General features: G+C 42.6%; 1 protein-coding gene across 2 annotated transcripts; it reads left to right on the top strand.

Annotated features, from left to right (window-relative positions):
* Positions 1-1,523: 1,523 nt before the first annotated feature.
* On the top strand, positions 1,524-19,436 carry eif3d (eukaryotic translation initiation factor 3, subunit D). 2 transcript variants are annotated; one of them, XM_083779230.1, is made up of 16 exons: positions 1,524-1,628; positions 2,528-2,656; positions 3,177-3,222; positions 4,071-4,207; positions 4,334-4,419; positions 5,949-6,021; positions 6,270-6,385; positions 10,894-11,026; positions 12,723-12,870; positions 12,962-13,092; positions 13,516-13,601; positions 15,516-15,654; positions 15,741-15,883; positions 17,049-17,241; positions 17,878-17,971; positions 19,328-19,436. In XM_083779230.1, exons 2-16 carry the CDS (start codon positions 2,534-2,536, stop codon positions 19,339-19,341), a joined length of 1,662 nt encoding a protein of 553 aa, XP_083635356.1. In that variant the 5' UTR covers positions 1,524-1,628; positions 2,528-2,533; the 3' UTR covers positions 19,342-19,436. The 2 variants fall into 2 exon arrangements, with proteins under 2 accessions (XP_083635356.1, XP_083635355.1); XM_083779229.1 differs by having other exon boundaries at positions 4,322-4,419.
* Positions 19,437-19,453: the final 17 nt, after the last annotated feature.

Below are 19,453 nucleotides of genomic sequence, written 5' to 3'. Positions count from 1 at the left end.
TAAGTATTGGAGTAAGTGGGCTCTAGACTGCATAGCACTGGTAGTTAAATCTACTGCAGAAAGTTCAGAAGCCCAGGGCACAAAAAAAAATAAGAAGACCAAAATACTAAATAAAAAAACCCCAAAAACAGAAGGGATAAAGGGCAGTGTACAAAAAAAGTCAACCAAAGAACAAGATTCCTTTACAGGATCTCCTCACTGGTCAACAAAAACACCTTGAAGACCCTAACAGGAGCCCTCGTACAAGGTTTCTTTGACTATGCATGCACCTCTTGGTACCACAGCACCTCAAAGGCCCTTAAACAAGGCTCCAGACTTCCCAAAACAAACTGGTCAAGACCTATTCATAGTCTGGATTTTCGGTGGTGAGGTGACCACCGCTCCGGTGGTGAGCTGACCACCGGAGCTGAAATAACGTTGAGCGGTGGTGAGTAAAAACAGAGAGAAGGGCTGGCGCGGTGGCGGTGGTTTGCTCTTCACCGCGGCTCGTGACGTCATGTTGTAGTTCGGTGGTCACCCCACCACCGAAAATCCAGACTATGTATGAGCCTTTAGGCTCCTACTTGGCATCACCCCCCGAACCCACCTCACCCGGCCCTGCCCACTTTGACAGGCTGGAATGGCTTAGGGTCGATGACGGAGTACAGCATCTTGCAATGGGTCTGGTCCACAAGATTCGCTAGACCACCAAGATACCCATGTACCTGTCTAAATACTTCCTTAATGTTAACGAAGTCCACACCCACAACACCAGAGACCAGAGGGAGTGCAACAAACCATGTGCAACCCAGATTTGGCACAAACAAGGGACTAAATTATTTCCGCTCCTATGTCACAAAAATGTGGAACGCCCTACCAACAGTCATTAAGACATGCTAATCCCTTGACTCCTTCAAAACCACTCTCAAAGGGCACCTACGGACGGCTGCAATTCGAAACTGGCCCCCGTAGAATCCGAATCCCCTCCCCCCACCACCCACCCCTTTTTCCCCTCAATGTATTTCTTTTCCATTTTTTACCTCCTTTATGATGAAATCCTGTTCTGTTCTTTGGCTATATAGAAGTGTCTATTTGTACGTCTCTAAATGTTTTGATGATTTGAACACGGTGGACCCTCCTGTAAACAAGTGTAATGCTTTATTGGGCCGTCCACTCACAGTTAACAGTCTTTGTATGGAGTTGTTGTAGGAGAGAAGTGACTGTGGACTGTAGCTGATCTGGACTGTGTGCCTTTTGTCCTTTTTGTACTATTTATACTGATGTATTGTTGTTGTTCTTGTTGTGTTGTTTCCTTGTTTGTACTAATTTCCTTTGGGAATAACATTTATTTTCATACATTTATACATTTAATACATATAACCCTAATTGGTGTTATACAGTATCATCTATCCACCCTTCCGATCTCCCTCTCTTTGTCTGTGTGACTGACTGTGTCTACTTTGAAAACAGAGTTTATTACATAGAGCTCTCTGCTGTGTAGGGAAATCTCATTGTCGCAAAACAGGAGAAACATTCCGTTTTACGGCACTTGATTTGCACTTCCTTTCTCGTCGGCATCTGGAAGGAAAAACTGTACATCGGACGTGTGGTTGAAATAAACCACTCGGTACGGTGTCATATCTCCTAAGGTGAGAATCGATCGAAATATGTGAACGTGTATGACGAGAAATACTGTAAAGTGTTGTATGTCATAAGACCGAAATTAGTCTAGGTAAAAAAGTATTTGGCTTGCCACCCACGTTAGCTTAGCCTAGCTAACACGGCCACCTGGCAGCCTCATATGTGAGTGAGGCGTAAGCTTAGCTTAGCTAATGCTAGCAGAATTCGCTAACGCACTGGACGAGGGCTAAAGCTGATCCAGCTGGCAATTGTGTTGTCGAATCATTCCCATTCTATCACATAAACTACTGTAATTTCACTTGAGTCTTCTATTTAATCTACAATTTGACTGGCAAGTTGTCCCATGCTGTGGGTTGTTGTTGAAGCGGGTGAACGTTCAGGGCCGGACAGGTCTGTGATGACTAGCCCACTGCGCAAGCCGAACAGTCAGTGCCTGTTTGTTCAGTGCATTGCTGATGAGGGACAACAGTGCTGCTAATAGTCTGAGACCTCTCTCTGAATGAATGTCATGATCTAAAGTCACTACTGTTCAAAACTTCCATTGTCATTGGATGTACAGGTGCAAAGAAGTTGGTGAAATTAGTTTTTGCATAAACTACAATTTTCTGTTTTCCAGAAAGGGATAATACGAAAATTGGTGACAGCAGGGAGAGTTTAAAATTGAACTGCAAGGGTCCTATGTTATTACTAGTTCTCAAAGTGAAGTGAGGATGGGGCGTCATTGAAATGGTTCCACTTAAAGTATTGATAGTTCAAATGGGACAAGAAAGAGTTATGGATGTCCATGGCCTAATAATGCGTTCCTAGTCTGGGACTCCTTGAAATTACAAAAGTTTTCTGTGATTGTGTGTTAGCGTCTGCTTTTAAATCAAATGATACAAGTCTGGTATTTTCTTCTTGACATAAGGTCATCATGGCAAAGTTCCATGCCCCTGTGATCCAGGACAATCCATCGGGATGGGGTCCTTGTGCAGTTCCAGAGAAGTTCAAAGACATGCCATACCAGCCTTTCAGCAAAGGAGACCGTCTGGGAAAGGTTCGTAATATGCTCGTAATATACCTTCAGATTACAGCCTGACCGATGCCACATTTTTGTGGTCTGATTTAGGAAAGTCTGGGATCACAGATCATTACCAATGTTTTTGACTGATATTATATATTAATCCATTTAGACCTGACGTCCAGATAAATAAAAAGTCTTCTGAAAGAATATTATATTCAAAGATTTGTGCCACAGCAGACCTACAAGCTCGTAGCGTGCCACTCGGTGGCGCGCTATGAGCTTGTAGATCTGCTATTTTTCAATAGCTAAAGTATAACATAATGCTTAGTTAAAACACCAAAACGGGTCCCCGTCCAGAAGGGGTTAAAAGTTTCTATTTGAGAATATTTTACAAAAAAGTTAAACTAATGATTTTGAATAGATCAAATCTATACCACCGATGTATCGGTGTGGCTCTACTCCAGTTTTCCCCACCTGAAATGTTGAGTGGTATAAGCTTTTTCCCAATTAGTATCTTTATAGGATGTACTTAACAAACATGGTTTAATTGCAGGTGGCTGATTGGACTGGGGCGACCTATCAAGATAAGAGATACACAAGTAAGTAAAACCATTTAGAAAAAATAGCATCAGAATGTTTTATTAAAATAATATAATATACAGCGTCGGTATGTGTATTGTGGATTATACACACATTCAAACTCATTTTCTACTTTAGTTTAGTTGTTGCCACACATAATTAACTTTACTCACATTTAGCTGCAGACATGTATTGCCAGTTGCCACCAAAGTCAGATTTTACCCTACACTCAAACGTAACACACATATGCGACCAATAATTGGTCACATGTGTTAATTGGTTGCATATGTGAGGTTTTAATTTGGTAGTATCGTTATTTGCTTACAGTCTTGAACCCTTATACACATACTGTACCAGTAAGACGCGCTGAGGGCGAGAGGCGATCTCGCCTGAATTTTCGGCCTGTTGAGAACACTAGTTTTCGCCGGGTGCTGCTGCACTAATAACTTTAGGGCAGGCCCGTCTAGAGTTTGTAGCCAGTATTGATGACATCAGGGTTCTCCATATATGGGCATACCCATATGACCATATATGGAGGCGTGGGTGATTATTGCGACCTGCAGTCTCAATAATTTACTTAATCGATTTCAAACAGCAGGCATTAAGACTAACTTGTCTCCTAAACTCCTAAACCAATGGATAAAACATAATCCTTGTGCCTGTAAGGGCACCATAAAGATAGGACCAATGGAAACAAGTCCCCAGGACGTTTTGTTATCCTTTTAGCCTTAATAGTCTTGACTGTACCACATGCCGTTTAATTTTTTTACTAACAAAGTAATCAATCAATACTGATGATAGGTGATATTGTCCATATGCATGCATGCCAGACCTACCATGTAATAATCTTCCGACCTCTCCCTCTCAGATAAATATTCCTCTCAATTTGGGGGTGGTAGTCAGTATGCCTACTTCCATGAGGAGGATGAGACCAGCTTCCAGTTGGTGGACACTGCCAAGACGCAGAAGACTGCCTACCAGAGGAACCGCATGCGCTTTGCTCAGGTACTCAAAACAGATTAAAACATGTCTCCAATGAATTAAAAAATATATATGAATTTGTCTTAAATTGTGTCCCACCATGTCATGTAGCCTAACTGGCAGTCTAATTAAATTAAGTCTAATTATCAGAGAAATCTACGACGGGACAAGGACCGTAGGAACCTGACCCAGTTCAACATGCAAACCTTGCCTAAGAGTGCCAAGCAGAAGGAGCGGTAAGTTGCTGTCAAAACTGTCAAGTACTGCCTCCAGGAAATGTCCCCTTTAGTTTTTACCATTTAGGTCGCATTCATACCAGAGAGCTTTGCTGCGATTAAAACGAATCCTGCTGCGCATTGTCAGAAAGTGCGCTTCGTTTGGCAGGTGTGAAGGCTCATTTGAATCCTAATGCGCAGCAAATAACCGCATTTTACTCCGCCCAAAAACGTGGGTTTCGCTTAGGGATGCACCGATCCGATACTCGTATCGGAGATCGGCGCCGATCCAGGCTAAAATTCTAGATCGGGTATCGGATCGGTGGCCGATCCATTATCCGATCCGATCCGATAATTATGTGTAATTACAGTATGAAAACAACTCTACCTCCTCTGTGACACAGCAGTGTAGTATTGACAGTATAACATGTGGAATGCAGCCAGGCTAGCCTGCGCACACATTAACCTGGTCTAATTGTTGCACAGTTATTTAATAAATAATTCAGTGCATTTATATCTGTGTTTGTTACATTTTGTTTTACAAAGTTGGGAAAGTAATGTTTAAGTCAAGCCTTGATGTTGCCTTACACAAAATAATGATTCCAGACTCCACACAGTGAGGCATACAGCTTAATAGGTTATTACGTTTCTTTGTGGGGGGTATCGGATCGGTACTCTGTATCGGCAGATACTGGACCCCCATGTATCGAAATCCGTATCGAATGCCAAAATGCCGGATCGGTGCATCCCTAGTTTCGCTTCGCTTCGAATCGCACTTGACTACGATTCGGTGCAGGTGTGAATGCAATCCGCAGTAAATAAAGGAAATGAAGCAAACATAATGTGGCGGGTGAGGAGCTGAACACAGTTGGAGACGGAGAAGGCATATTTTACGCAGCGCAAAGATGTCCCATTACTGTGGATAGACGTGGTCGAATAAGGAGACTGAAGCCCTGATCGAAATGAGGACGTGTACATTAATCAATTGCTTAAGAAAACACATACAAACACTGCAGTGTAGACTATTATAGCCTACAGAATATTCTGTCTGTCTGTCTGTGCGTGCTGTAAACATGGAGTGCTATGGAGTGCTGTCACTGTGTGGGGACTGGGGAGTTATATCAGTGCGCTCATGCAGCGCTGTGCCTCCATGCCCAAAAGAACAGTGTGTGGCGGCTGCGTGCGTAGAGAGAGAGAGAGAGAGAGGGGGGGGGGGGGGTCCCAGACGGCACGACACATGCACGTTATGAGTGTAATTTTATCACCATAGATTTCACTGCGTAGGCTAGTTTATGAATGGAACACATTGATAAAGGTCCCCCCTGCTGCGTTTCCAATTGCTGCGAATGACAGTGTGAAGGCAAACCGCAGCCAATTAAATATGCAAGAATTCCGAATCCCCGCCCATACGGATCTGAGTCTACCGAAGTATTAGGTGAGAATGTGACCTTATACTCCAGTCCAGTCCATCTTCAGCTGGGTCAGTATGTACTAGTACGAGCTGTGACCACATTTCCATTAGACTTTTAATACGACATTTCTGTATCCAGGGATCGCATGCGTCTGCAGAAGAAGTTCCAGAAGCAATTCGGAGTCCGTCAGAAGTGGGACCAGAAATCTCAGGTATAGCATGAAAATATTTACAGACAATATTGTAGTTATTACGTAAACATGGATACTATGCCTATTGTGCTATACCCTCACCCACTTTAAACTTGTTTTTCTCATCGATAAGATTTTATATGGAATACACTTTATAATTGAAGTTTTATTATCATGATTGTTTTATTAATACAGAAGCGTTTCTGTCCCCTCCTTTTTCCTCTCTTTACCTCCTTTTGTCTCTATATCTCGCGTTCGTTGAGACCCAGCTGAAGCCCAGGGACTCATCTGTGGAGGTGAGGAGCGACTGGGAGGTGAAGGAAGAGATGGACTTCCCCAGGCTGATGAAAATGAGATACATGGAGGTAGCTGATCCTACTGACATGTAAGTTTGACACACACACACACACACACACACACACACACACACACACACACACACACACACACACACACACACACATTTTAACAATTTATGTCCACACAGAGGAAATTGCATACATACCCCAAAGGACTAGCCCCTCTCGGAACCCTCCATAAAGCTTTTCTGAAATTTGGATGAGTTTTATGTAGGGTCCCTCCCTGTTCATAATTATATTTTCGTATGGGAATTTTTTAACGCGGACATAAATATGCTCCGCAACATCGTATCTGCGCCGTTTGACGGCCTGTTTTCCTTTGAGGGCTTCTGAATTCGTGAACTATAAGTACCTATACATTCCGCTGCGAATATCTCCTGTGGCGCGGAAGCCGTTAAGTATTTTGACCGATTTGGTCGCTTTATTTCTTCTTGTTTGTTTACCGTTTATTGTACCGCCTCCCGGTGTGCGGTTGGCTTGTGCCGGCTACGTCCCTGCCTCTGATCTGCTCTGTCATAGCTATAGCGCCACTAGCTAGCCAGATAGGCGGTACAATGAGGTGTCAATAAACAAGGAAGGAAGAGAAGAATCAAAGCGACCAAATCGGTCAAACAAAATACTTAACGGCTTCCGCGCCACAGGAGATATTCGCAGCGGTATTTATAGGTACTTAAAGTTCACACATTCAGAAGCCCTCACACGAAAAAAAGTCCTGAAAGAGAGCAGAAGGACTTATCCGAAGTTGTTTACGTTTATATATGTGTGCGTACCCGGTGGCAGGGTGGAGGTGGAATAGGACCCAATGCTCTGGGTCTAAAAAATGTCAGAAACTTCAGTAGCATTGGGTTCTGCTTGTAGGGCTACCCAAAGGACATGAATAGTTCAGGTGCAGCAACAAACAAGAACGTCATTCCATTCCATTCCATGGGCACAAGTAGTGTAGGCATGCATCCTAAGTTTGCGGGTATGTCTCAGGCTGGACCACCAGAGGAAACAATTTCCCAGTCCACTCCTGCATTGCTTTTTATATATACTTTATTGAAAAATTATTCAGGGTTTACTCCTGCATTGACACCCGGTGTCATATCGTTCCCGGTAGTGTGGCTAATCCCATGGGCCCAAAATCCACCCACTGCTAGAAGGCCAGGTCCAACGCCTCTCTTCCCAGTAGCTGCTCATGGGAAGGTCCACCAAGTAGCAGTTGGTATACTCCATCGGTGAGCGGTGCCTTGTTGTATGCAAGCTTGCGATGGTGTTGTAGCACACAGTCCACAGAGGTTGTAAATGCATCTTAAATCTGCACCCACTACATTAATGATGGTAGTTACAACAGAGCAGTTGTCATGCTCAGGACCACACACACACACACACACACACACACACACACACACACACACACACACACAACTTCTGAGCCAGACCTGCACTTAATAAGCCTCCAACCAGCTAACTCTTTGACTGTTGTTCAGCTGCTAATGGTGCTACAGAGCAGTGGTTCATAAAACACGGGATTTGATGGGTTTATTGCGAACTAAGTGAGCACTAACTATAGAAGATGGCCAAAACTCTGTGTCACGCTGTAACACCACCCGCCCACCACCAGAGGGCAAAAGATTGGGAGCAAACCAATACAACTGAAAGTGTGTGTGTGTGCCACAACAGCTTTGTTCACTTCCCGCGTTTACGCGTCTTGTTTTTTATCAAATAAATATTCCATATATTAGAAAGCAAATGTTTAAGTAGTGAAAATAGCCGAGCTACAAGCTCACAACACGGCGTGAAGCGACGCATTGGGAACTTGTAGATCTGCTATTTTCACTAGTTTGCGTCTCTTCTTTTTTGGGTCTTGAGCTAAAAAGTTTGGGAATGCAGAATGACCAAAACATTCTGTAAATATTGTATTTCTTAAGGGGGATGTACTGTTCAACATTAATGTGTGTATTTGATCTCTGTAAAGCCCATCACACACCGTCTGCAAACGCCGCGCATCAAAACAGCCACCTCAGTTATTTTCATTTTCAATGAACCTATCTCGCCTGACAGTCCGATTTTGAAAAATTGTGAAAATGTGGCGCAAATCTTTGAATATATTCTTTCAGAGCGAACAATTTTAACTCAAATCTTGAACAACATATTTTCAGATGGGGTCGGCGGCCAAATATACATATAATTCTGGGGGTCCTTGATATGAAATATTGAGCACCACTGATATAGAAACATGGGTATTTCAGAAAACTGTCATGATTTAGAAGACAACTGTCATGATTTAGAAGACATTTTTAAAATGTCGACGTCTGGCCTAACTGGGTCCCCGGGACAGTTTTCCATCGTGAGGATTTATGAGATCAATGCAGTCTGCGCAGATCAAATAAATAAATGAGGGGTGGGGGCGGTATGTAGCCATGGCCACAGTGTGAAAGCCATGAAGTCGTCATAACGCAGCATTTGCTAGTCCAGTGATCTCTCCAAACTACCAAGCATCCATCCCCAGTCAAATAATGTTTACATCGATCAGCTGTAACCAGAAACCGAAGTGTTGGCCTCAGCTATAGGTCTACTTTGTTGCTTGCCGGTGTCGTGCGCAGTAAATAGCAGATTTGCAAGCTCACAGCGTGTCATGAAAGCTACGCATTATGAGCTTGTATATCTGCCATTTACTGCATGCAACTACCAGTGCACAACAACCGTAGGCATGTTGTGCTCGATTTCCCCCTGCCATTCTGACAAAGTACCGCAGATTTAATTTACCACTGTGAAGTTATGGAAGTTTCTCCATATGGATCATGGCACTGTCCAAAAGAAATCACAGAAATAATGGAAGTAACTGGAGTTCTAAATCGAACTGTGCTTACGTTCGGTTCTCTTGCATTCAATTAGACAGCGGAACACTTGCTATTAGGCATGTAACGATATATCGATATATATCGATATATGATTTTTTTTAGGTGGGCTAGTGAATTATGGTGTGTGATGTGAAATGTGAGCTTTGGTCATATTCCATCATATTCAAGTGCTTTTGGAGAGAAATTAGTCACTTTCAGTAGTAGAGCACTGTAGAGGGGAGCTGTGTGTGACTGTACCCAGGTGATGATGGTCGTTGATGCTCATCAAGGAAGGCAATTGTGTTTCTGCACTGTCAAAAGTAGTGCTACTTCTTTTGCAAGTAGTTAAATAAAAACATTGGGAGATCAATTATATAAAATAAAAAAACGGTAATTTCTGGAAAATATATTTTGTTTAAAATATCGTGAAAAATCGTATCGTGATATGAATCGTATCGTGAGTTGAGTGAATCGAATGCCTACTTGCTATGTTTGCCAATCAGAGATTTGAGAGGATATATTTGTTACTCTCACAAAAGTTACTCATACAGGCGTGCTAATGCAAACACTTTGGGTGGTGTTTCATTTAATCTTTTCTTGATTGTGAACAGTGTGCTGTCAAAGGTAGTCGCCTCAGAAGAACCTTATTTCACTACCAATGCCTCCATGATTATCGCTCGTTTGGACCGGCCTCTACCACATGGGAGTTAATGCAATTCACGCCAGACATTTTCAAGGCAGTCGAGCGATAATCATGGAGGCATTGGTATTGAAAGAACAGCCTTGGACGTCAGATGTTCTGACTACAGTGCTACCGGGTGCATCAACAACAAGCGAGGATGCACGTGAATCAATGGCCGATCGTATTGTGTAATCATAATTTGGTTAGAACTTAATGGAAACACGATTTTACAATACCACCCCCCAAAAATGTCATTAATGTATGGAAAAACAATTGGAAAAAATGACATTATGGGGGTTTTCCCTCTCAATGTTTCATGCATCAGATATTGGGTCATGGTCTGAAAATCATTTTCCATCTTCCATCTTTTTTTTTGCTTTAATTCCTGTGAATCCGCAAAACGTGTGACGACATGGCTCACGTCGCTTATGTTTATTACATGGTGCACTGGAGCCCTCTAGGCGATATTTGAGTTCCTAGGATGAGCAAGCACTCCCATGTCCCGGTCATCATAGGAATACACATTTAGCGAGCTAAAAAAAAACACATGTGATATGAAGTAGAAAGAAAGTGGTTCTATGCATGTGTGCCTGGTCTATCTGGCAGTTGAGTGTGTCACCGCCACCTGGCCTGCACACTACTGGATATTCTGATCAGTGTTGCGCCTCCGTCAAATGCAGAATAAAAAGTCAAAACGCAACGGGAATTTGCTGTTTTCTCAACAGACCGTTGCCGTGTAAAGGTGGCCATAGTCATGATCCTATAGCCCAACAGACAGGCCATGGTCATGCTGTAGTTATTAGGTTGTCAGCAAACTAAGCAGCAATGGCATCAGGCAACTGAATGCTAGAGCTTCCACACTTGTTATTTAAAGGAGTGCAAAAGAATAGGGCCAACTCCAGTCCAGTATGTACTGAGTATAAAGGTTTCAATTGGTTAAGAAACAAGTAGCATTCAAAGATTGTGGAAGAGTTGAGAGGCTAGAATACAAATTAATGATGACTTATGTCTTGTATTATGTCATCTTCAGCGAATGCTGTGGCGCATTGGAGTATTATGACAAGGCTTTCGACCGCGTCACCACTCGCAATGAGAGGGCACTCAAGAGCATCAAGAGGATCTTCCACACGGTCACCACCACAGATGATCCTGTCATACGCAAGGTACAAGCACAAATATACCCACAAGTCATGTTAGAAACTATAGCACATTTTCATCAGATTAATCACAGTTAATAAAGCAATAAGCCACAAGAGGTCTCAGGTTACCATGGATTTTACAATGGGTGAGAGGCTTATTGCTTTTCTAAAACGGTTACAAACATATAGCAATATTAACCTAATAAAACTATTAAATTCACAAAAGTAGCTACGCTTTGCGCCCACCAGAGCGAGCCACATCACTTCCTTGTTTTTCTCAGCAAGTAGGCTGTGCCGGGAGAATAGCACTTGATGTCTTTACGGGGCCGCCTGGAGCCTCACAGTCATATGAGCCGGGCGGTGCTTAGACGCCGCACGGCATGGGCTTGTAAGGCAATCAAGTGCTCCCCTTCCCCATTACAGCTACAAGGCTGCAGGATCAGCTGGGAATGTTATGAAGTGTTTTAAGTTGTGGATTATCTGTGAAATTTACAACGGTCACGTGACGGTTACCAGCCAATCAGAATCAAGTATTGGGACTAACCGTTTTATAAGCTGTGAATAATTATGATTAATCACCATTCATTAAAGGTATATTCAGTGATTTCACTTAATTCAAATATTACTTATTTTTTTGTTTTGTTGTGATAATCCTCCCTACTATAGAGTGTGCTGGCCATATAAGGAGTTCCTCCCTGTCCCCAGTTAACCCCTGGGGGTCAAAAAACCTTAGGTTTCGTTTTTTACTCTCTATCCTGATTGGACGAAAGGCTGGGTCCCACAGCCAAAAACGAAACCTAAGGTTTTTTGAGTGAAATCACTGAATATACCTTTAATTATTATTAATGACCAGTGCAGTGACCTTGTGGTTGGAGTGTCTGTCTTCAGACACTCAATCCGCAGCCGGGTCTTACCAACGACAATAAAAATGGTACCCAATGCCTCCATGTTTGGCACTCCGGATTAAGGGTTGGATTGGGGTAAATAACTGTGACAGCGTCATGTCCAATGTGTGTACTTCAAGCTAACTCAGGCTATGGAAACAGGAGACAAATATGACACGTGCAAGTGAAGGAAGGAGGGATAATAATGAGGTTTATTAACTAGCGCAGAAAGTGTTCTGTCTGCAATCAGTAACGGAGACATTCTATGACAAATTATCGCTGCTAGAAGAACTGTACCTGACATGACGGGTTGATTAAAATAAATTAGAAAGGTAAAGTTTTATTATAGTTTTGTCTGTATGTCTAAATTATAAAATCCTGGCTGTTCATTTAACTCTGATAGTGTAGGAAAACTGGCAGAAAAATACTTGCTCACCGCATAAACTAAGGCTCTTAGACAGACTTAAGAAAATATAATTTATTTTATTTTTAAATGCTCATCAAGTGCTCTGCTCAAATTTACGTCAAAATGTGCAAACGTTTCGGTCTTGGGACCTTCGTCAGTGCTATACAGTATGTGTGTAAATCACAGTCAAACCAGTTGCTCTTATAAGGCTCTATATCCGCTCAGATGCTGACGATCACCACTCAAGGACATCACCATAGTTACACAATATTTTTCTGATAGTGTACAAATTGTCCAACCAAATCAATTTGTATTCCCTCAGAGTTACAAAAGGATAAATTAACAACATACATTTTTATTTTGTAACTTTATAACATAAAATGTATTGGCTATTCTCTGAAATTCTGTGTTTTTCTTTTTTTTTCTCCAGCTGGCTAAAACTCAGGGGAATGTGTTTGCCACCGATGCCATCTTGGCCACGCTGATGTGCTGCACACGCTCTGTGAACAGTTGGGATATCATTGTGCAGAGAGTGGGCAACAAGCTCTTCTTTGACAAAAGAGACAACTCTGACTTTGGTAAGCCTTTTTGCCGTGTAACCTTGGAACCTTAGAACCTTGGATGTGTGCCTTATTAGCTGTGGCCCTAACTTCAACCGCTCTGCCTCAGATCTGTTGACCGTGAGCGAGACTGCCAACGAGCCACCGCAGGATGAGGGCAACTCCTTCAACTCCCCCCGTAACCTGGCCATGGAGGCCACCTACATCAACCACAACTTCAGCCAGCAGTGTCTGCGCATGGTACGCCTCACCCAGCCAAGTCCACACTGTGCTGACAAAAGACCGTCCATTCCAAAGGATGTCGTCGCTCTTGCGTAGAAACCTTATATTTAAAAATGTCCTTTTTTTATGTTCATCCAAATTAATGCCCTTTCTTATACTTATTTGTGTGACAGTATCATGCAAATGTAGTGGAAATATCAGATCCGCAAGTACATGATCTTGTAGATCTTTGACAAATATTGCCTACTATAATGAATTAACCAAAATGGGGCTGTCAAGTTGAAAGTCTGTGGTTTTAACAATAAATATGTAATCAAAAGTAAAGCTTGTAATTAAATAACTGGGACCATTTCCTGAAAAGTAATGGTTTTGGACATGCAAGGTTTCTGCCCAACAACAGTGATGGTATGACCTTGAAATGAAACTATTGTCTTTCTACAGGGAGGAGAGCGTCACAAGTTTCCCAACCCCAATCCATTTGTGGAGGAAGACATGGATAAGAGCGAGGTGGCCTCTGTTGCTTACAGGTGTGTACTGACCCCTGCTGGTTAGATTCAGTAATTTGTGTAGCTATGATCAGAGATCTCTGCCTACTGATTCGTCTGGTGGCATCTAAATTCATGGCAGTTTGTCCAAACGGCACGCACATCGGTACACATTATCTCTATAGTCGTGCGATCAAGGGGGATCTGTCCGATTTTTCATATTCCCTAAACATTGCTGGCCCACAACAATTGCGATGGCCTATTCACAGCGCTCGGTTCACTAGGCAGGGTTCAGGGCATGTATATGTATGGCAGGGACATACAGAAAAAATATAATCAATAATAAATGCATTCATACAATTTCAACTTACTAGACGTATATATATTGCAAAGAGCAACAGTACTGAGTACTGTAAAAGGAACTCAAATAATGTGTTATAGTTCCAGCTGAATGAACAGATTTGACTAGGAATTTTCAAATGATCGTCCAGCACAGCCTATTTAGCTCTTATTACTGATGGATGGAGTATGTCCATTTAATGTATACCTAGTACGTTTTTGTTCTCTTTCCCCAAATAGGTCTATATAATATTGGTAGAATTATGGTAAATGCTTCTGACACGTCAACAAGTGCAACACTGTTAAAACATCCTTAGTTTTACAGGTTTCTTTTCTTCTTTTTTTAACCTTTATTTAACCAGTAAAAACACATTGAGACTGCGTCTCTTTTACAAGTGGGAACTGGCCAAGCGGCAGAAATAAAATTACACAATACCACATCGTCAATGTTACATTTTGGACCAGCAAATACAACATCCTTAATACACCTCAAAGTACCTATGAATAAATACAACACATCACCCAAGTCCTACTTTTTTATTAGCTTTTTTTCTTTATACAGTATAAAAGACATGGACAGCTTACCAAACTATAGTGTGACTAAGTGTTAAATGAAATTACATCTCTGTAGTTCCTCTTTGCATTAGCTTGTGTATTGAAACTATGACGCCAATTATAATTCCAGATGCTGAACTCGATGAGCAGCAAGGCACACAAAGAGTGACCTTGCTTTTATTCAGTTATAATAATTTCTGGGATTTTTATATAATTAAGGGGAGAGAATATAGAAAATGACTGACAACTTTAGAAAATAACTGATTAAGTTAATAAATAAATAAATAAAAGTTAGTTATATAACCATTTCATTGTAAAGAGAGAGAAACTAATACTCCAGTCACCCATTTTTACGTCAGCACCTCCTACCTGAACAATACTGTCACTGCATGCATGTGTGTCAGTGTATACAGTATATAGAAAGATTGTGCCTGGGCCTTGCTGCTAAAAGTTTCCTTCTATTCAGTTATATAACTATTTTAAAGCAAGAGAGAGTATCTAATAACCTAAACCTTCTCACCCATTTGTCATGTGCTCTTTGTTTTTGTGATCTGAGGGTCCATCTGATCTTTCATAATAATATACAGTATTAAGTAAGTTAGTAGGTGGAGAAGCTTATTGTTGGTATCAGCCAGAGCGCGGGAGTCTCCGAGTCTGACAGTCCATACATGGGCTGTCACGATGAAGACGTACTTTTTATTAAAAAAATTACAGATTTAGAGATTAGGACAGTAGACTGACAGGAAATGGGGAGAGAGGTGGAGTCGTGGAGAGTGACACGCAGCAAAGGTCGTCGGGATTCGAACCCGCAACATGCTGTCATGCTGCCCGGACCACCACTCCGATGGCCCGGGCCAAGACATTTTACTTATTAATTGTCAAACAAATGATTGTGATTAACGATTTAATTGTTTAATGTTGGCATTGAAATGTTGGCATTGAACATATAAATAAAAATCGCATTTCTGTTTCTGCTTCGTAAACAATAATTGCCCCTCAAGGACACCGGGGGCCACTTTGGGAAACGCTAGTCTCATAATAAATCTACTTCATGCGTTTAAGGTACCGTCGCTGGAAGCTGGGAGAGGACATCGACTTGATTGTTCGCTGTGAGCATGATGGTGTGATGACCGGAGCCAATGGGGAGGTTTCTTTCATTAACGTCAAGACCCTGAACGAGTGGGACTCCAGGGTAAAAGAAGTGAGGTGGTGCACACAGTTAAATAAAACATGAAAATGTTTGAGAATGAGGACTGCTGCTGTTAATATGCTAATCTTCCATTTCAGCACTGTAATGGAATAGACTGGCGACAGAAGTTGGACTCCCAGAGAGGAGCTGTCCTGGCCACAGAGCTGAAGAACAACAGCTACAAACTGGCCCGTTGGACATGCTGTGCCATGCTGGCTGGATCGGAGTACCTGAAGCTTGGGTGAGGAGGAACACACATCTCCACCTCTTTGGAAGGTGTCTTTTAGAGCCCAAACATTCGGGGAGTTCTAGACTGCTGTACTGATGTTTTTTTTCTTTTTTTTTTTTTTTTTTTTTTTGCGGCTTACGCCTTTTTTTTTATTGATTTTTGAAGGGACAGACAGTAGGCTGACAGGAAACGGGAGAGAGATGGGGGGATGACATGCAGTAAAGGCCGTGTCGAGTCCGGGAGTCGAACCCGCGGCACACTGCGACTGGATTACCAGTCCGGTGCCCAGACCGTTACGCTACGGCCTGGGCTGTACTGATGTTTTGACCAATTTTTTAAAATGCTTTCCTATAATCACATGCCCAAAATAGGGACGTTAGATTGAAAGTACTCTCTCAAGAAAAGATTCCGATCTACGCTACTGAATCTGTCTGCAGGGGTATTCAGAACGCGGATACATTGCTGTTATTGGGAATGAAAACATAGGTGCCCCTAAGGAAGAGGGAGGGCCTAAGGCGGAGAAAACAGGCATCATGCTGCTATTCACATTCTGTTCTGCGCCACCCCCAGAGGCAAATTCAATGCTTTTTTTGCTGATGGGTTCCCAGATTAGATTGAAAGTGGTTAAAATTCTGTACACGAGCTGCATAATTGCACATTACAAAAAAGGCAAATAATGGCGATCTATCGGTCTGCTTCTAGTGTCATTTTGCTGCATGGCTGAGGTCAGTAAGAAGTGTCTTTTGGCATACCAAGTGGCTTTTGTAATACATTGCCTGTTTGTTTGTTTAGATCAGTGGTTCCCAAACTTTGTAGCTTGTGACCCAAAAGAGAAATTAATCGTTTGCCTGTGACAAAAATTAGTGAAAATAGCAGATCTACAAGCTCTCAACACGTTGCATCGTGCCACGCTGTGAGCCTGTAGTGTAGATCGACTACTACTGTTTTCTAATTTATGAAATTTCTTAGATTTTTCTTTTATTTCTTCCTGAAATCTTTTTTTGGGGGATGTTTTTTGAAAATGTTTTAAAATAATTCAACAAAATGTCGGAAACAAAAAATAAAGGGAACCATAAAAATGTGTCTGCGACCCACAAAAGTGCCCCGACCCAGTGTTTGGGGGAAACAGTGGGTTTAGATCACCTCGATTGCATTCTCATCGTCCCTCCCTCTCTAGATACGTGTCTCGTTACCACGTGAAGGACTCTGCCCGCCATGTCATCCTGGGCACCCAGCAGTTCAAGCCCAACGAGTTTGCCAGCCAGATCAACCTGAGCATGGAGAACGCCTGGGGCATCCTCCGCTGTGTCATCGACATCTGCCGCAAGCTGGACGAGGGCAAGTACCTCATCCTCAAGGACCCCAACAAGGTGAGCTACACGTACCATCCGGGGGGGGGCAGTGGATCAGGGGTAGAGTGCCCGGTAGAACAGCCGTTCTAGTTCTAGGTTCCTAGTTCGATCCCGGGCTCCCCAGAGTTGGTGTCGAAGTGTCCTTGAGCAAGACTCTGAACCCCTAAATGCTCCTGCAGGTTGATGCCTTGCATGGTTTCCTCCACCATCAGTGTGCGAATGAGTGAATGTAATGCACAATCTATTTAAAGCGGTGTATAAATGCATCATGTATCCAGCGCTGCTGTTGGGTCAGAACCATTGAATGTCCAAAATCGTTGCGTTCCAAAGGATCCAGTATAGTTATCGAGTCACTGTTAATGCTGAAATCCACACACTTAAAAATGGTCAGAAAATAGCCTTCGAGCTCGAGCTACGAGCTCTACAAGCTCACAACATGTTGCAGGCACGTATTGTGAGCTTGTAGATTGTGAGTTGTGACATTCTGAAGTAAGGCATTAATTTTCGGAGATACAAGATTTCTGCACAACAGCAACGACTGGCTTCTTGGTCACAATTTGTGTCAGCGATTTCAGTGACTTCATTTTGTGTAAATTGTAATGCTGGTCAAGAAAGGTGGCTTGATGGCGGTTGCATTTGTTCCATTTCCAACAGCAAGTGATCCGCGTGTACAGCCTGCCTGATGGGACCTTCAGCTCTGATGAAGATGAGGAAGAGGAGGATGATGAAGACGATGACGAGGAGGAAGGTGAGAATAGGAAGTCGAGCAATGTCGTAGTGACGTATTCAGTGGTTCTCAAACATTTACTTATGTATCAAGGACTTGTTGGTCCATTGATAGATATTTGGCCCCATCTGACAAGATCTTTTGCCAGCGACCTCCATTTGTTAATATGAAAAATAATTTAAACTAGCAGCTCAGCAACAAGCTCACACCGCATCACCCTCACCCCAGGCTGATTATTGTCTCCACCAGGCCGAAGGCATGGGGGGAGAGTATGTTTTGCACTCCGTCCGTCCGTCCGTGTGTCCGTCCGTGTGTGTGTGTGTGTCCGTGAGCAGCTAATCTCGGCCACCGTTAACCCGGTCGATGCCAAATTTTGCACACACACTCCCTGGATGCCAACGATGAACCTCTGCCCCAAACTTTCCAGAACGGCCTGTTATAGCGCCACCAGGAGGCCGCTTTGTGCAAAACAAGTTTTTGCACAGTACACCTACAGATTTTGTCCAAACATCACGCAAATTGGTACACAGTCTCTCTAGAGCCATTCAACGAAACTGGTCTTTCAGATTTCTCAGACTCCATCCTGATTGGTTAAGATTGGCTTCCAAAGTTCACAGGAGTGCTCAGTTTCAAACGAAATGCTGCAAATCATGAACACATCGCGTGATTTCCGTGAAATTGTGCACCCACATTCCCACTAGGCCGAGGACGAAATGCCACATGAACAATTTCAACTCAGCCTCAAGGTGGCGCTATAACTGGCCGAAAAGTGTTTTTACCTCTAACTGCACGGATCTGTAGATAACTTTGTATGCCAACTCCCTAGAGGCCAAGGAAAAACCTACATTCCTATCCTGGTGGAGACCTGTGCCCAGAAGGGCACTTTTTCTAGTTATGTTTGTTTTCCGGTTCAGATTGAAAACTACAGCAGATCATAAAGATGGTAGCCTAGTAAGCAGCACAGCTGCACCAAAGAAATAAATGAACAAGTCTTATAGATTGTGTCCAGAAACCGAGGGCATGACAATGTGAAAGCATGGATAGTACTGACAAAAACAAATCTAACGCAACCATAATTAATTTGATTAGCTGCAGCTGTGTTGCTTACGTCACTGTGTGTACTAAAGTGATTATGCAGCCTACCATGTTTTTACCCTGCTGTAGTCTTTAATTCAGCGTTCTTAACGCTGCTGAAGTGGGATACAAACCCCTTTTTCATTCCCCTTTAACAAGACATTAACACCATTGTAATGTTTTTTTCTTACTGGGGTGCATTCCTGAATGTCTGTTATTGGCCAAAAATGACTCTACAGTACTGTTCTTTACATTTCTACTTTGTTGTCTCTCTCCCCACTCCCCTCCTCTCCCTTCACACAGACGAAGAGAATTGAGGTGTGGAGACTGCTTAGTGACCAAAGTGGCCTACCTACACTTGACAATACATTACCATAATTAATTCTGATATTCAATAAAAAATATGATTGGCCATCTTGTTTTATGTGC

This window comes from Protomyctophum parallelum, assembly GCF_964188405.1.
Source record: "Protomyctophum parallelum genome assembly, chromosome: 13".
Classification (NCBI taxonomy): domain Eukaryota; kingdom Metazoa; phylum Chordata; class Actinopteri; order Myctophiformes; family Myctophidae; genus Protomyctophum; species Protomyctophum parallelum.
This window is presented reverse-complemented; position numbering and strand designations above follow the sequence as displayed.